The sequence below is a fragment of the Festucalex cinctus genome, chromosome 2 (assembly GCF_051991245.1).
Source record: "Festucalex cinctus isolate MCC-2025b chromosome 2, RoL_Fcin_1.0, whole genome shotgun sequence".
NCBI lineage: Eukaryota > Metazoa > Chordata > Actinopteri > Syngnathiformes > Syngnathidae > Festucalex > Festucalex cinctus.
Window position 1 is genome coordinate 23698133 of NC_135412.1, and position 15400 is coordinate 23713532.

Genomic DNA, 15400 nt, shown 5'->3' on the forward strand with positions numbered 1-15400 from the left:
TCTTTTCATGACAATTCGTGAAACTTTGACAATCTTCTATAGCTACAACACAATATTGGAATCTATCTTCTATTAATTGGCGCAATGAACACAAACGGTTATGAGGTTTCTTACCTGCGGGTTCGGGCAGCAGTGCGACACAAGAAGGCGCGTAGTTCGGAGAATCAAGCGGAAAACTGCAGCTGACAATGAGCGCTGTTGTTGGGCCCTGTGACTGACCCCTCCCACCGCAAAAGCCGGAGCTACCGTAAGTGCAGCAGTGTTGGGGCAAGGCGATCGCACTAAAAAAAAAAAAAAAAAAAAAAGCCCTCGGCGAAAGGCGGCGACGGGGGGAGGCAAAGGTGGTGGTTAAATGTCGTGTTTTTAAATGTGCACAAAGGGGGCACGTGAGCATGCACAAATAAAAAAGCGAAATGCAATCGAGGATTCAGCAGGTGTCAAGTGTGTGCTGAAGCATCAGGGTGTGGCTCAGGCTGTTGCTGAGGGAAGATTGACCAAAGGGAATGTGCAGGAGAGCAGACAAAAAAAAAAAAAAAGCACACTGGACTGGATAACAAGGCGAGATGGCAATGGATTCATTTGTAAAAACCTGGATCTATTATGAAGACGCAGGTGGAAAATACCTCGTTCCTACACATAAAAGCGGCGACAACCATTTTTTTTTTTTTTTTTTTTTTTTTTTTTTTTTTTAAAGAAAGGAAGGGTTGGGCTTTTGCGTTTGTCCGCGATTTTGCTGCCACCTACTGATACAATTGAAAGTTGCACATCTCCTTGAACATGCCGAGTTGATACATTTATTTATATGGATGGATGGATGGATGGATGGATGGATGGATGGGTGGGTGGATGGAGGGTTTTTTTTGGCACTTGACCACGTCACAAAGGTCAAACTGGCCATACATTATGTACATATATATATACATACATACATACATACATACATACATATATATATATATATATATATATATAATATATATATATATATATATATATTATATATATATATATATATATATATATATATATATATATATATATATATATATATATATATATATATATATATAAACACAAACGTGAACCAAAACTGTTTCTAAACTATGTGACGTCATTTCTTCCTGCCATGAGTTGAAGCCGTGACGGTTTGGCTTCAAGGCAGTTGACGCGCTAACATTCTTTATTTTTGTGATGTTCTTGCACACTGTTAACCCAAATAAGTTATCAGAACTAAAAAAAAAAAAATAATAAAAAAGTGAGGTTATGGGTTGCCTCACTTTTTTTTTAGTTGATTGACTCAAAAAGTAAAGTTTTCCAGAACTTGAATGGTTTGCCTTTTTTTTTTTTTCCTGCATACTTACTTAGAAGTTTTATGTTAGAGCAACTCAATTATTCTCAATAACTAAATGTTACTTTTAAAACTACTGGACAAAGTTAACATAAGTCCAAACAATCAGTAGCCTCCACAATGTCCTCACAAGGCTCGCAGGAATGCTGGAGGCTATCCCAGCTGTCTTTGGAAAGTAGGCAGGGTTCACTCGGAATTGGTTGCCGGCCAATTGCAGGATACAGACAACAACAGGCAAACAATTCAGCGCATTCAATTAACCTACCATGCATATTTTTCCGAATGTGGGAGGAAAGCCATGCAAGAACGTGAAGAACATATACTGGTAACCTCCACCCAGGAAGGTCCAAGCCCGGATTGGATCTCACAACCTCTGCACTTGGGGACAGACATGCTAACTAGTCGGCCACCATGTCACCTGCTATGAGGATGAATCGGATTCATTTTGGGGAAAAAAAACAGTTATGGTTGCTATATTCTAACAAGTTTTATTTTTAGTATGTACTATATCAAAGTAATTGTATTTGTAAATATGACCTTTTCTGAAACAATAGAAAAAAGATTTTATCACGAATTAACTAAATTTTATTAAGTTACAGCTAATTAATTTTTTTAAAGTTATCCATACCCAAAAACTAGTATAGTTCAATTTAATTAAAAAACTGTTTGTTTGTTTTTTTATTTATCCATCCATCCATTTTCTTGACCGCTTATTCCTCACAAGAGTCGCGGGGGGTGCTGGAGCCTATCTCAGCTGGCTCTGGGCAGTAGGCGGGGGACACCCTGGACTGGTCGCCAGCCAATCGCAGGGCATTTGTTTATTTATTGAACATATAAACATATTAACATAGACAAGTAGCAGAAAAGAACATTTAAAATAAGGAAGAAACATTCAATCTTTCATTAATGACAATTTACATGCTGAAAGGGAAGAAGTTGAAAACTTATCTAGTCCTACCCGTTATTCTTTGTATCTTATCACTCATTTCATTATTAATACAATAGGTTACATTTCAGTAAAACAAAATGTATAATCCTACTCATATAGTGTATATGCATAAATTTAATAGAAATACACGATAATACATTCACATACTCACATATATAATTTTCATTACACTCATACTGGTACATCAAAGAAAAAAATACATTTCTGCAATTGTACTAACTCATGTCTGATTTAAATAATGCTCTTCAACTTTGCTTTTAAACATTTTTTCAACTCAGCAATTGACTTGCAGCTTTTCAGCTTAGTACCAAAATGATTCCACAAATTAACACATCATACAGAAAACACACCTTTGCTTAATATTTAGTCTTGTTTTGTTTTTTTGTAGACACTTGTAGTACCCCTTATGTCATAAGGACTCTCTCTAATTTCAAACAGCTTCTGAGTACTGTGGCAGAGTAGATTGTTGTGTACTTTGTACATTATTGGTGCTATTTTCAACTCAACCAAGTCATAACATTTCATTGTATTTAGTTGAACAAACAGTGAATGTGTTGGTTCTGTATATTTTGATCGATTAATAATTCTTATGGCTCGTTTTTGTCATTTGAAAACAGGGTCAGTATTTGTTTTATATGCGTTTCCCATATGGTAATAATAATAATAAACAGCATAATGTATATAAAGACTTCCTATTCAGGAAATCCTTCGTTTTAGAGTATCCCTATGATTTTTGACATTTTCTATGTGACTTTCAACATAATTTATTATCAAACTAGCCCAAGAAATGTATTTTCATACACTCTCTATTTCAATTTAATTCACCATCATTTTGACTTGAGTATGATTTGCCAAAAACCATGAACTTGGTTTTGTTTACATTTTATTAGTACAAATCAATCGCATACAAAGTTACACCAACTTCAAAAAGTTAAGATAGTAGTAGTTTTTAGAAAAGTTTGAGTATTGCATATTTGATTATTTGGAATGTTGGGGTTTACTGTGATAGTGGACTTGGGAACGTCGCCATGGGGACGTTTGATCGTACAATGGCTTTGACCTGTGACACGAGGTAAAGCCGTGGTGGCAGTTGAAGATCAAATATTCTTTATGACGAGATGTTCTTGTAGCGGACTTGGGAGCATTGCCATTGGGACGTTTGAGTATACTTGTGACTGGGAGTGAGAAGTGGTACCGCAGCTGCAGTCGGGAGTCAAAGACGCTCCGAAAGCGGGAGGCGCGCAAGTGTGCGTCTGGGGAGCGCAGGTGGGGCGGAGCACCTGGAGAGACGAGACGAATGCAGCAGGAGACAGGCCATCGACGGCCATGCACTCAAACGGGGGTTGCCTTTCGTAGCCAATAGGACTGCCGGAGGCGAAGATAGGGAGGGAAGCGTCGGTCCAGTGGGCGAGTGGTCGTCGGGGCCGGGGAAGTAGGAGAGCCGGACCGCCGGTTGACCTGCCGCGCTGCCGAGCATCTCTCCCGCCTTGCCTGGGTGGTGCTTGGGCGTGCCACGAGCCCTGGTGGTGGCCTGCACGGACGGCAAGGGCCTGGCGCCTGCCACGACGGCAGCCGTTCCAGGTGAGCCCCTTCACGACTCGAGTTCCAGGTCGGACGAACGAGCGTCTTCCACCGGCGGCGGCCGCCCCCTGGTGGTGGCCTGCGCGAGACTGTTTCCCAGACAGGACAACGAGCGCCTGGCACGTCGGGAGCCGCTCGGTTTCGCAGCAGTTTTCCCCGGGTGACTCCTGCGAAGGGACGAGCCGGACCAGCGCCAGAAGCCGAGAGCCGGGGGAAGGGTCTTGGCCAACGGGCCAGTTAAGTCAATGATTGGGTCTTTGAACACAGGTGGGGACTGAATGGTGATGTTACTTACTTACTTGTTATGTGTGATGGGGTGTGTGTGTCAAGTTATGTCATCTGTGCGCGTGCGTGTGTGTGTTGGTGGGTTATAGTGACTTGTAATTACAACCAAGCTGCGGCTTATTAGTTAACCTAGGAGGTTTATTACATTGGCGGCAGTGGTGGGATGCTTTTTTCCCCTCTCACTCTCTCTCAATTGGAGCTGGCAGCAGACGTAAATGGATGGAATGAGCCGTTGAAATGAAAGTTTATGTGTCACTGTTGCTGTCAGGCCCGGCACGAGATATTTATAGTGGGCGGTCATAGAAGCAAAGCTTGATCATGTAGATAATAAGTAGGTAGTGAAGAGGGGGAGAGAGAGCTGCCCCTTCGTGGTCGTTGGAGAGGGTCTGGCTGCTAAGTTGGGAGTGAAGAAAAAGGGGTTGGGATAGAGGGTGAGTTGAGGGCAGCTTATGACTTGTTGCGACGCCATGTGTCAGTGTTTAATACTGTGGGATACGGATTTGGGCCGGACCCAGTTGACAATGCATCAGATAGATTCAGGTGACAGCAAGCCTATTAGGTTGCTGGACAAGAGGCTGAGGCAGCAGCACAGTATGTGTCAAAATCTACCTTTCGTACAAGACATGGTTGGGTACAAAACTGCTTTTTTTTTTAAAACAAAAACAAAGGTGCACATGTTCTGTACCTTTCGCAATGTCTGTTTTATTTTGCGTGTGTGAACGTGTTTGGACCTCTGTGCCGTAGTTGGCGATCCAAGATGGCCGATCTTCTGCGCATGCGCGTCACCTATCGTGCAGGGGTCACCGATCACGTTTTGACACTCTCAGCTCGGAAAGTCGGGTATCAAAAATAAATTCCCAGTTGTCCAGTGAAAAATACGACATGAGGGGGCGTTCACGTGCAATTTTCTAACTCGACATGCGGTATTGAAATAGACACGACCTGAAGGCAGCATTCTTTCACCAAATTGACCGCCATTTTGACGTGTGACGTCACTCTAAATTGTCAATTACCAAAGTAAACATTAACTAGTAAATATTAAAGTCCTGTGGCACGTTTTTCTATTTTGTATTTTTTATCTGAGACTAAACTGAATTGTTGAAAATCAGGCTCGTTTTTCCCCCCATTATATTGATTGATTGGGTTTTATTGAACATATAAACACATCACAAGTATAAAATATAAGTTGTCGTTAAAAAAAAAAAAAAAAAAAGAGAAAAGAAAAATAAATCGTCAATAGTACATTAATTTACATGTTCAAAGAGAGTAGGAAGAAGTACAAAAACTTATCTAGTCCTACTCCCTAATATACTAAAGTTGTTCTTACTAACATAAAAGTTAAACAATAGAAAATAAAAAACATGTTTATCTTAAGTGCACGGATATATTAGTATGAGTTAGTCCTTATCCATTACATAAATGCAAAGAAGAGCACGAAAGGACAGCCCTACTTAAACAATGAATTCACAAACATTTAGTATTGAACATATGTGGGCACACATGCACATGCCCATACATGCACATAATAAGTACATACACATATAAACATACATACACAAATTTATTTATACTTATACATGATTTACATGTTTTTAATTTGAGAGTATTTCATTTAAGTAGCATGTTGCGTGGGGGGAATCATTTTAAGATGTGAAGTCTATAAGCAGGGGTGTCAGACTCATAATTGGCCACGTGGAGGAAAATATATTACCGAGTGGGCTAAACCGGTAAAGATCATGGTATAAAACGAAAGTTACAACTGTAACTACGGTTCTATGAGTCCCGGACGACCGCCAGGGCGGTGCTTTAAGCACTGAATGTTCCTTTCGCGCATGCGCAGTTCGAGTAATGCATACCAAATTAGTCACCTGTGACCCCTTGGTGACCCTAGAAGGGTATAAGTTCCGGTGTCACCCAAGGTTCGTTTCCTACGGAATCTTCTCGCGTGAACACGAGGATTCCGAGCGACAGGACGCCCTGGCGGTCGTCCGGGACTCATAGAACCGTAGTTACAGTTGTAACTTTCGTTCTATTTCGTCCCTCCCGACCGCCAGAAGGCGGTGCTTTAAGCACTGAATGACTAATACCGGCGTAGTCGCGAGGGATCTCAGACACAAACCTCACTGAGAAGCCACAGCAGGACCCAAGATCACGCCAAGCGGATGGGGAGAGGCGACATCCACGCTATAAAACCTGGAGAAGGTGCAAGGCGTCGCCCATGAGGCAGCAGCACAGATATCCTCCAGGGAAACACCCCTCAGGGCGGCCCAAGACGTGGCAACGCTCCTGGTGGAGTGACAGCGCACCCCTGACGGCAGGGGGCGGCCAGACATCAGGTAGGAATGGCGAATGGCATCCCCGACCCAGTGAGACAAGCGTTGCTTGGAGAGAGCGGAGCCCTTGGTAGGACCACCATAACAAACAAAAAGCTGGGCAGACGTACGAATGCCCGCCGTAGCGTCAATGTAACACTGCAAGGCTCTCACCGGACACAAGAGCTCCGGCCTGTCCCCGCCATCAGCAGGAGTGGGTACATAACGTTTAAGCCGTAGAGGCTGGTTAGAACGAGAGCCAGACAACACCTTGGGAATGAAGGCAGTGTTCGGCCACAGAGTGACGCCGGCGCCATCCGGGTGCCATCGCAGGCATTCAGGGCTAACCGATAAAGCGTGTAGGTCGCTGACGCGCTTGGCGGAGGCAACGGCGAGCAAGAGTGCAGTCTTGCGCGACACCCATAGAAGGTCCGCCCCCGCCAGGGGCTCGAAGGGAGGCCTGCACAGGCCGTCCAGCACCAACTGCAGATCCCACGCCGGAACCCGAGGAGCCGGGCGGGGACAAAGACGCAGAGCCCCTCTGAGGAACAAGGACACCAGCTCATGGCGCCCCACGGAGCCGCCATCAGCACCAACATGCCGGGCAGAAATAGCTGCCACATACACCTTCAGAGTCGACTGAGACCTGCCCTTATCCAGGAGGGACTGCAAGAAATCCAGGATGGTGGGGATGGAACACGAAACAGGGTCCACCCCGCGTTCTCCGCACCACGTCACAAACAATTTCCACCTGTTGGCATACTGTTGCCGAGTGGACGGTGCCCTCGCATTAAGAATGGTCCGCGTGACAGACTCTGTACAGCCGGTCAGCAGCGGTTGGGGCCCCTCAGTGGCCAAACACATACGCGAAGGCGCTGAGGGTCGGGATGCCAACCCCGACCTCCCTGTTGAGACAACAGGTCCTCCCTGTCGGGGAGACGCCACGGCTCGCCGGAGCACAGTTGACGGAGCAGGGGGAACCACGTCCGGGCCGGCCAGAAGGGGGCCATCAGCAACAGCGTGTGCCCCTCCTGAAGAACTCTCTGAAGCCTCAGCCATATCAGAGGGAGCGGCGGAAAGGCGTAGAGAAGGCACTCCGGCCACGGCTGCGCCAGAGCATCCAGACCCAAAGGGCTGGTGGCCTCGCTCAGGGAAAACCAAAGTGGGCAGTGGGTTGAGTCCTCGGAGGCAAAGAGATCGACCTCCGCCGTGCCGAAGCTGCTCCAAATCATGCGCACCACCTCTGGGTGGAGGCGCCACTCTCCCGGAGGAGGACCCCGACGGGAGAGAGAGTCCGCGAGCTGGTTCCGAACCCCCGGCAGATAGGTGGCCCGTAGACTGGCCAGACGGGGAGCAGCCCACCTGAGAAGGTGCTGGGAGGTCTCCAACAGACGGGCGGACCTGACGCCGCCCTGACGGTTTATTTGAAACACGGTCGTGGTGTTGTCCGACCGTATGAGAACATGCCATCCGCTCAGGTATGGCAAGAAGTGCATGAGTGCCAAGTACACCGCCCGAAGCTCCAGCACATTGATGTGATCGACCCTGTCGCGCACAGACCAACTTCCCTGAGCCGTCCTGTGCTGCCAGACAGCACCCCAGCCCGTGAGGCTGGCATCCGTGGTGATCGTTTCGCGGCGGGCCGGGGCCACACCCAGCGGGACTCCGCTCAATAGAAATGCCCTCTCCCCCCAAGGTGCCAGGGCGAGGAGGCACCGACGGGACACCCTGAGCCTCCGGTGGCGGTGCCACTTGGCATCCAAGTGGAAGCCGTTCAGCCACCTCTGTAGTGGGCGCAGTGTCAGCAGACCCAATGGGACCACAGCCGTCATGGACGTCAGCTTGCCCAAAAGCCGCAAGCAGGCGACGTAAGGCAACAGCCTGCCCCCTCGAAAGAGCGCAAGGAGGCGAAGAACATCGTCGACTCGGTGAGGAGATGGGTGGGCTCTCATAACCGTGGTGTCCAACGTCACACCAATGAAGTCCGTCCGCTGAGAGGGGACCAGAGAGGACTTGGGCAAATTGACCCTGATACCCAACCGGGCCACATGAGACAGGAGATCGGAGGTGTCCTGGATCACCTGAGCCCGCGACGGCGCGCAGAGGAGCCAGTCGTTGAGGTACGGCAGCACCTTCATGCCCACAGACTGCAGGGGCGCCAGAGCAGCCTCCACAAACCGAGTGAAGACCCGCGGAGCGAGGGAGCACCGGTCTTCTTTGGGACAAGGAAGTATGTCGAGTAGAAGCCCCCGGGCTGTGCCAGGGGGTCCACGGCCTCGATCGCGTCCTTGGCCAGGAGGGCGGACAGCTCCTGGTCCAGAGCTGAGGCTTTTGCCGGGTCGGCGATGAGTCACCCTGACCCGCCAGGAAGCAGGAGGCCGGCGTCGGAACTGCAGCTCGTACCCGTGGGTCAAGATGGAGACCACCCATGGGTCCGAGGCACGAGCAGGCCAGTAACTGAGCTGCTGGTGGGAAAAATGTCCGACGGCCGGCCCCAAGGCCACAGTCCCTGGCCCTCCGGCCCCTAGGGGCCCGAGAGGGACGGTGGGTGGGGCCTGCAGCCCGTGGTTGCCCTGAAGGCAAGCGGGCAGAGGAGCGAAAGTCCCCAGCGGGCCTCTGCGGGGGTCGCCGGGTGCCATAAGCCTCGGCAGGCCGGGGCTGAGGAAAGCGATGAAAAGCAGAGCTTGCCCCAGGCCTACCCTGTTGGGTTGGCAGGGTCCTATTGAGGCTGGAAAGCTGCTTCCTGGTCTTATGAGCCTTAACCGTCCTTTCCAGTGCACCCACAGCGGCAGAACCAAAAAGCTCCCCCGGCTCCACAGGAACACCACGGAGGGCCCTCCTAGAGGCCTCCGACAAGGGGGACTGCGCTAGCCACACCTGGCGGCGCGCCTGCACTAGGAAGGACATGAGTCGGCCGTGTTCCCTAGTCATGAGGGCAAAAGCCTGGAGGGCTGCATCACTGAAGGACACAGCAGCCTCCACGCCGTCCGCTTGCAGGGATGTAGAGAGAGCAAGCATGAGGTAAGCCAAAGAGTTCCCAATGCGACCAGCACGTGCACCAGCGCCATAGGCCCGTGTGAGAAGGTCGTCAGTCACACGACATTGGGGTCGAGGACATCGCACAGATGGCCGAAGGGTCTCCTCCGGGGACACAATGAGGGACGCGACAGCTGGCTCCACAGCAGGCATCCGGTCCAAGCCAACACTAGCAGCATCGTGCATCGATGCTAAATCACGGCCATCAGCCGAAGGGCGGGAGAGAGCCCCAGGATCCCTCCAGCAAGCATGCAGTTCCCGCAGATAGTCCTCAGATGCGGGGACAGAAAAGGCCGAGGAAGGGCGCCTGCGCCGGAAGAAAGCGCTCTCAGACGCCGATTGAGCCTGTGGAGGCACCTCCAAATGCAGGAGGTCCAAGGCATTGCGCAGGACAGCCCGTATAGAACCATCCCCCGCCTCACTGGACGAACTCTGAGCGGACGCTGGAGAGTTTGGTCCCAAAACCACAGACCCCGGGTCACGGTCGTCGTCATGAAAAAAGGAAGCCGAAGCTGCCAAGGAAATGGCGTCCTCCTCAGGAGGAAGCACTGGCATGGGCGGGGTGGATGGTCGCGGCATGGGCAGGGCAGGTGGTCCCGGCCCCCCCGTAAGTGTGGGAGGGTGACGGTCCTGCAGAAGAGATCTCACCTCTGCCAGTTCAGCCTGAAGGTACCCAACCTCCGAAGCGAGTCGTCGCTGCGCCGCCCTTTTCCTGGGGGGGGGGGCATGTACAGCAGAGGACACACCGAGACGTTTCCGGCGCCTCGGTTGGGAGGACGACAGATGACCCAGTGGACTGGGGTCACTGACACCAGGACTGCAGGCCCGGCCATCACCGGCACGGTCAGAAACAAGACACCTCGGGCAGCGATCGTCCAGGACATCGGAGGCCTCAAAGAGGATACCACAGTCCACGCAGCAACGGGAGTCCTCCATTGTGAACACAAAGAGGCCCAAACAGCGATGAGCGGGAAGCTGAGGGAAGGGGGCGCGAGCGCCACCTGCACAGCAGACCCACACCGAGCAGCCGACGCGTGGGTCGGGGCAAACAGTAAGCCGGTAAAGCAGCGATAAGCCGAGGGAAGGGGGCGCGAACGCCACCTGCACAGCAGACGCACACCGAGCAGCCGACGGAGGGCGGGGGCAGACAGCCAGTTGTCAATAGTAGTGATAAGCTGAGGGAAGGCGCGCGAACGCCACCTGCGCAGCAGACGTACACCGAGAAGCCGACGGAGGGCCGGGGAAGACAGTTAGTCGTTAACAGTAGCGATAAGCTGAGGGAAGGCGCGCGAACGCCACCTGCGCAGCAGACGCACACGGAGCGGCCGACGGGCGGGAGGGGCAGACAGCAGTCGCGAAAGCGGCGACAAGCTGAGAGAAGGGGCGCGAACGCCACCTGTACAGCTGAAGCCAGGTGCGCACCGCAGGCGGGGCACGCACAAAAGTAAGTAAGACAAACAATCGAGCGAGAAGCGCGACGCCGTAAGCTGTGAGCGGGGACGCTGACGCTGCCCTCACCAGCAAAGGCACAAAAAGAAAAGCAACAACCAAACGGCAACAACGTCGGAGAAAGCGGCGCTAATAAACCGAGAGAAGCGCTAACGCTGCCAAAGCCAGCGGAGGAAAATAGGGTAAACCACGAGCCGTGGTAGCCAGGGCGCTAACGCGAGGCTAGCCACACAAAAAAACTCAAAACACCGCAGTAGACGCGGAAATTAGACGGCAAAGTAGACAACAAGTAGTCAATAACCTTACCCCACGGGAGGTTAGAATACGCGACCACGTTGGGTCACGAACGAAGGAAAGAAAAACACCGTCGCCGCAGCCTTTGGAGGGCGAACTACGCAGCTCCGACCGATCCGGTCACAAGGCTCCAAGCGGCGCGGTCAAGAGGATAAATACAAATCCCAATTCTTACACTCTTCGAAAATGTGTCGTATGCATACGCCACGCGAGAAGAAAAGAGGAAACGAACCTTGGGTGACACCGGAACTTATACCCTTCTAGGGTCACCAAGGGGTCACAGGTGACTAATTTGGTATGCATTACTCGAACTGCGCATGCGCGAAAGGAACATTCAGTGCTTAAAGCACCGCCTTCTGGCGGTCGGGAGGGACGAAATAGAACTGTAATTGGCATCAGTTAAACACAGATTTTCACGATTTGCAGGCCAGCTCTAAATAGCTGGGCTCAACTGTAAAATATATTGTTACAAAAAAATACCATAATGCAAACGGAACTCGGCAACACTATGAGTTAAGGGCGTGTTATATCTACCCATTTTGCATATATATTGTTCCCACAATGTATTGTGTGGTGCAGTTAATAAAGTTTTAAGACATTAATACGTCATACGTGCATGTTACCAGTAGCTGAATGTGTGTCGTGTACATTAAGGGGCCTACTCACTAAAGGTTTGCGTCACCTTTGCACCGCGCTAACCAGTAAAAATGGAGCAATCTGCGAGCGCCTAATTCACTAAACGCGCAGATGGGGAAATCCGTCACTAAGTGCTCTGCCGAACAGATTGCGTCACGGTGCGCCGGTGTTATTTGCGCGTATGTAAATTAGGTAATTTGCATACATTTGACGCAAAATATGCGCACCCCAATGCAAATGAGACTCATTGATATACAGCGTCTAATTCACTAATGCCACCGCAAATAGCAACACTGCGTTTGCGTGACGCAAACAACGCAGAGAGGGGAGAGAGAGAGAGAAAAAGAGAGAGAGGGGGAAATACTTTCGTGTTAGTTTAGGACACATAACGTAACTCGGGCTGATCGGCAATGGCGGGGAGGCATTTTACGATCATTTTTACGTGCCAGATGCATACTGTACGCCCACGCCAACCTCTGACAATATATTTTTAAAAAACGATCGCACCAATAATTAGTACGTTATGAATGGATGACGTCGTCGTCGTCCTCTCTGCTCTGTACAGCTTAATGGTGCTATAAACGCTTACTGTCGGTCCAACCTCACTTTCTGATAATGTCATCTTTCTCGCAACTGTTAGTAAAACAATCATGTTCTTGGCACAAATCCATTGCCATGTGTGGTAAATCAGGTGCAAATTTGCTCCAAGCTGTCAGTTTTGTGTGCATGTTTGCGCTGGTATATGATTAGAGCAATATCCTTCGTGAATAGGTGGGTAACTGGGCGCAGTTGTGGTGCAATATTCCGCGCTATTACCTGACGCAGTGCATTTTTAGTGAATATGCCCCTAAGTTGCATTCCTCATCTGAGAATTGCTTGTGAAATTACAAATTTATATTTTTGATTTTGGCTGTCTGATTAATTGGTCAGAAATTACACTTTTTTTCTTTTTCTTTTTTTACTTTACAAGATCATCTTGCCGGCCGGATGAAAGCCCATTACGGGCCTGATCCGGCCCGCGGGCCTTCTAAAGTAAAGCGCTTCAGTTTTTCAATGCCCTTTATTGCAAGTATAATTACAGCGATGACTAATTCGTGTCGATAAGTACGCTCTGGAATTGAGTCCACTTCATGTTGGCTATTCTATTCGCATCCTCCTGGTTCTTCTAGTCCACCACCACCGTGCTCCTCACGTGGGGGAACAACTCAAAGAAAGCCTGCAGATTGACGGATACAGATTAGCAGGCAACAGATACTTTCTATTTTTATACTTTCCATATTTCTCGAGGGGTTGCAGTGAAAAACAAAACAGAGAAAATGTGACAATCAGAAAGATGCACTACAAATGTCAGTTTTGTACAGCATTTTCTATACACTAAAAAAATTAATAATATATAGATTTTGTAAAGTATAATAACTAGTATTCTGATTGTCAGCGGTTTGCCATGTTTCTGCTTGACAAAACGAGGGGTTACCTTAAAGAGGGTGGTGCTTTGCAATATGCTGGAGGTACAGCACATCTCTCGGATCGAGTGCATGGCGAGCTGTGGCGCGCCGATGTCCACCACGGGCACACCAAGCCGAGCGGCCAAGATGGGGCCGATGGTGGAGCCGCACGTGCTGTCGTTACGGACCAGCACGTCCTGCATGAGGAGGAGGAGGAGGAGGAGCCAGGAATTTGCATTTTGTCACTGAAATGTTTCACTTTGACGTCACACGTTACGTCCAGGTTGCAAAAAAGTGACTTTGTCTGAGGGCAGCATGAGTAAACGAATCCTTCTGTGTCATTTAACTGAGGTAGACATCGAGAAAATGAGGGAAATAGCTTGAATGATGCCCCGAGGCAGTCTTACGATTTTCTCTTCTACAACTAAAAATGCATCCACTCACCCGCAGGTTCCACAAGACTCATTTGGGGTGAAAAAAAAAATACACAAGGTCTCTGGCAAAAGAAGTCCAGAGTCCGATGAGCAGACCACAAAAACATCACGTGACCCACCCTAAGTCACTGCGAAGCCGGCACAATTGAGCTACGCCAACGCAGATGGTACCTGAAGCGGAACGCCGGCCTGGCTGGCGACCTCTCGGACGACGGCGGCCGTCACGGCGGTGGTGGCGTAGCGTTGGTTGCTGTTGAACTTGATCACTGGTCCCTGAAACATCAAAAGCACATGTCCGACACACGAACCAGCTGAGTTTCCTTGCAAATTATTCATTACATAATCCTCCAGTGTGGGACAAAGAAAACTCATCTTAAAGTGGTGCCTTGACTTACAAGTGCCCCAACTTGCGAGTTTTTACAATTATGAGTGATTTCTTCGTTGATATTTTACTTAGTGTTGAGAACCAAAATCTGAATTACGGTACCAGTGAACTTCAAATTTGTGATGGACCGATATGATTTTTTTTTTTTTCAAGGCCCATACAATACCGATTAATAGTCAAGGAGACCAATAACAGGTTAATTTTAAAAATATAAAGGATTGACATCTTTGTTAAAATATAACAAAAATTGCAGGGAGCTTCCAGGGTCATCAGCATGTTTTTAAATAAAAAAAAAAAAACTAAGCAAGTAAATGGTTCCCTAAAGTTTTATCCTGCAAATAAAGTTTTCCAAATTTTTTTTTAGTTGTTAAAAAATAAAATGTGTAAGGAGTTCCCAGTGTCGTCATTTTTTATAAAATGGAAATCGTTAAAGGAAAATCTCCCTGTATATCACTTAGCGACAAAAACGAATGTAGCTCATTTGGGGTATTCAGCAGGTTTCGTAAAAGGTTGCAAAAGATCCTCACAAACAGTGAAAATTTGAATATGTCCAAAATGTCTTTGCGACAAGTCAAAATTGTCTGTGCACATCTTACAAATCCTGATGAAAATTGACTACGTTCACAAGAATTCACCTCTCGGTGAGATACCAGAGCTTGATCGGTCGATATTTGTCAAAATGTCAAATATCCACACCGATAATTGGCAGATTATCGGTCTATCGCTACTTCTAATACGCTGACTGTTGAGCACAAAAAAAAAAAAAGTGACAGTCGCTGATGTACCTTTCGCCATTTGTTGAACAGGACAGTTAAACACAAAAAAAGAAAATGAAAACACTTGCACTCAATTAGTCATGAGGTAAACGACCAACTGGCACTTCAGTCAGTACTTGAGTCATTCACTGTTCGGGTTATGTATATTATATTCCATAATTACTCTTATTACATAGAATTCATTGTAAAGCATTTATTCAACATTTCGCAATCTGTTTGGAGCTGCTGCAAGTATCTGTTCCGAGTAGAATGCGGGAAAGAGGAACTTCACTCCAAGGCAGTAAACAAACTTCAAGGACTAGTGATTGTAAAAGTTCTACGGTTAAGGGAGGTCTCCTGTATTTGTTGTCACAATGTTACTAACCCACACCCCTTAAAGACAAACATCAACAAGCTTTTGTTGACGGAATGAATTCATGGAATTTCAACGGGGAAACTGATTGATGTCATTCAACTTGATACAACTTTTT

At 48.3% G+C, this 15400-nt stretch overlaps 2 protein-coding genes and 1 long non-coding RNA gene across 15 annotated transcripts in view; 1 reads left to right on the forward strand and 2 right to left on the reverse strand.

Moving 5' to 3' along the window:
* LOC144014206 (uncharacterized) overlaps nucleotides 1–599 on the reverse strand; it is a 58982-nt gene extending 58383 nt beyond the window's left edge. For 4 of the 11 annotated variants that reach the window (XM_077513840.1, XM_077513841.1, XM_077513832.1 and 1 more), the window contains exon 1: nucleotides 115–594. In XM_077513840.1, coding sequence (XP_077369966.1) covers nucleotides 115–394 — 280 coding nt within the window. In that variant the 5' untranslated portion in view covers nucleotides 395–594. Of the gene's footprint in view, nucleotides 1–114 lie in introns of all 11 variants that reach the window. The other 7 variants (XM_077513834.1, XM_077513835.1, XM_077513836.1 and 4 more) reach the window with 4 other exon arrangements.
* A 2172-nt stretch (nucleotides 600–2771) lies between these two features.
* The window catches only part of LOC144014198 (uncharacterized), a 17239-nt gene continuing 4610 nt past the window's right edge, over nucleotides 2772–15400 (forward strand). The window contains exon 1 of one of the 2 annotated variants that reach the window (XR_013282419.1): nucleotides 2772–4145. This is a non-coding gene — a long non-coding RNA (uncharacterized LOC144014198). The remainder of the gene's footprint in view (nucleotides 4146–15400) is intronic. The other variant, XR_013282418.1, reaches the window with a different exon arrangement.
* The window catches only part of dnpep (aspartyl aminopeptidase), an 11386-nt gene continuing 8917 nt past the window's right edge, over nucleotides 12932–15400 (reverse strand). For both annotated transcript variants that reach the window (XM_077513806.1, XM_077513807.1), the window contains exons 13-15: nucleotides 13941–14042; nucleotides 13365–13532; nucleotides 12932–13106 (exon numbers count right to left, since the gene is read on the reverse strand). In XM_077513806.1, the coding sequence (XP_077369932.1) occupies nucleotides 13056–13106; nucleotides 13365–13532; nucleotides 13941–14042 (321 nt within the window). In that variant the 3' untranslated portion in view covers nucleotides 12932–13055. The remainder of the gene's footprint in view (nucleotides 13107–13364; nucleotides 13533–13940; nucleotides 14043–15400) is intronic.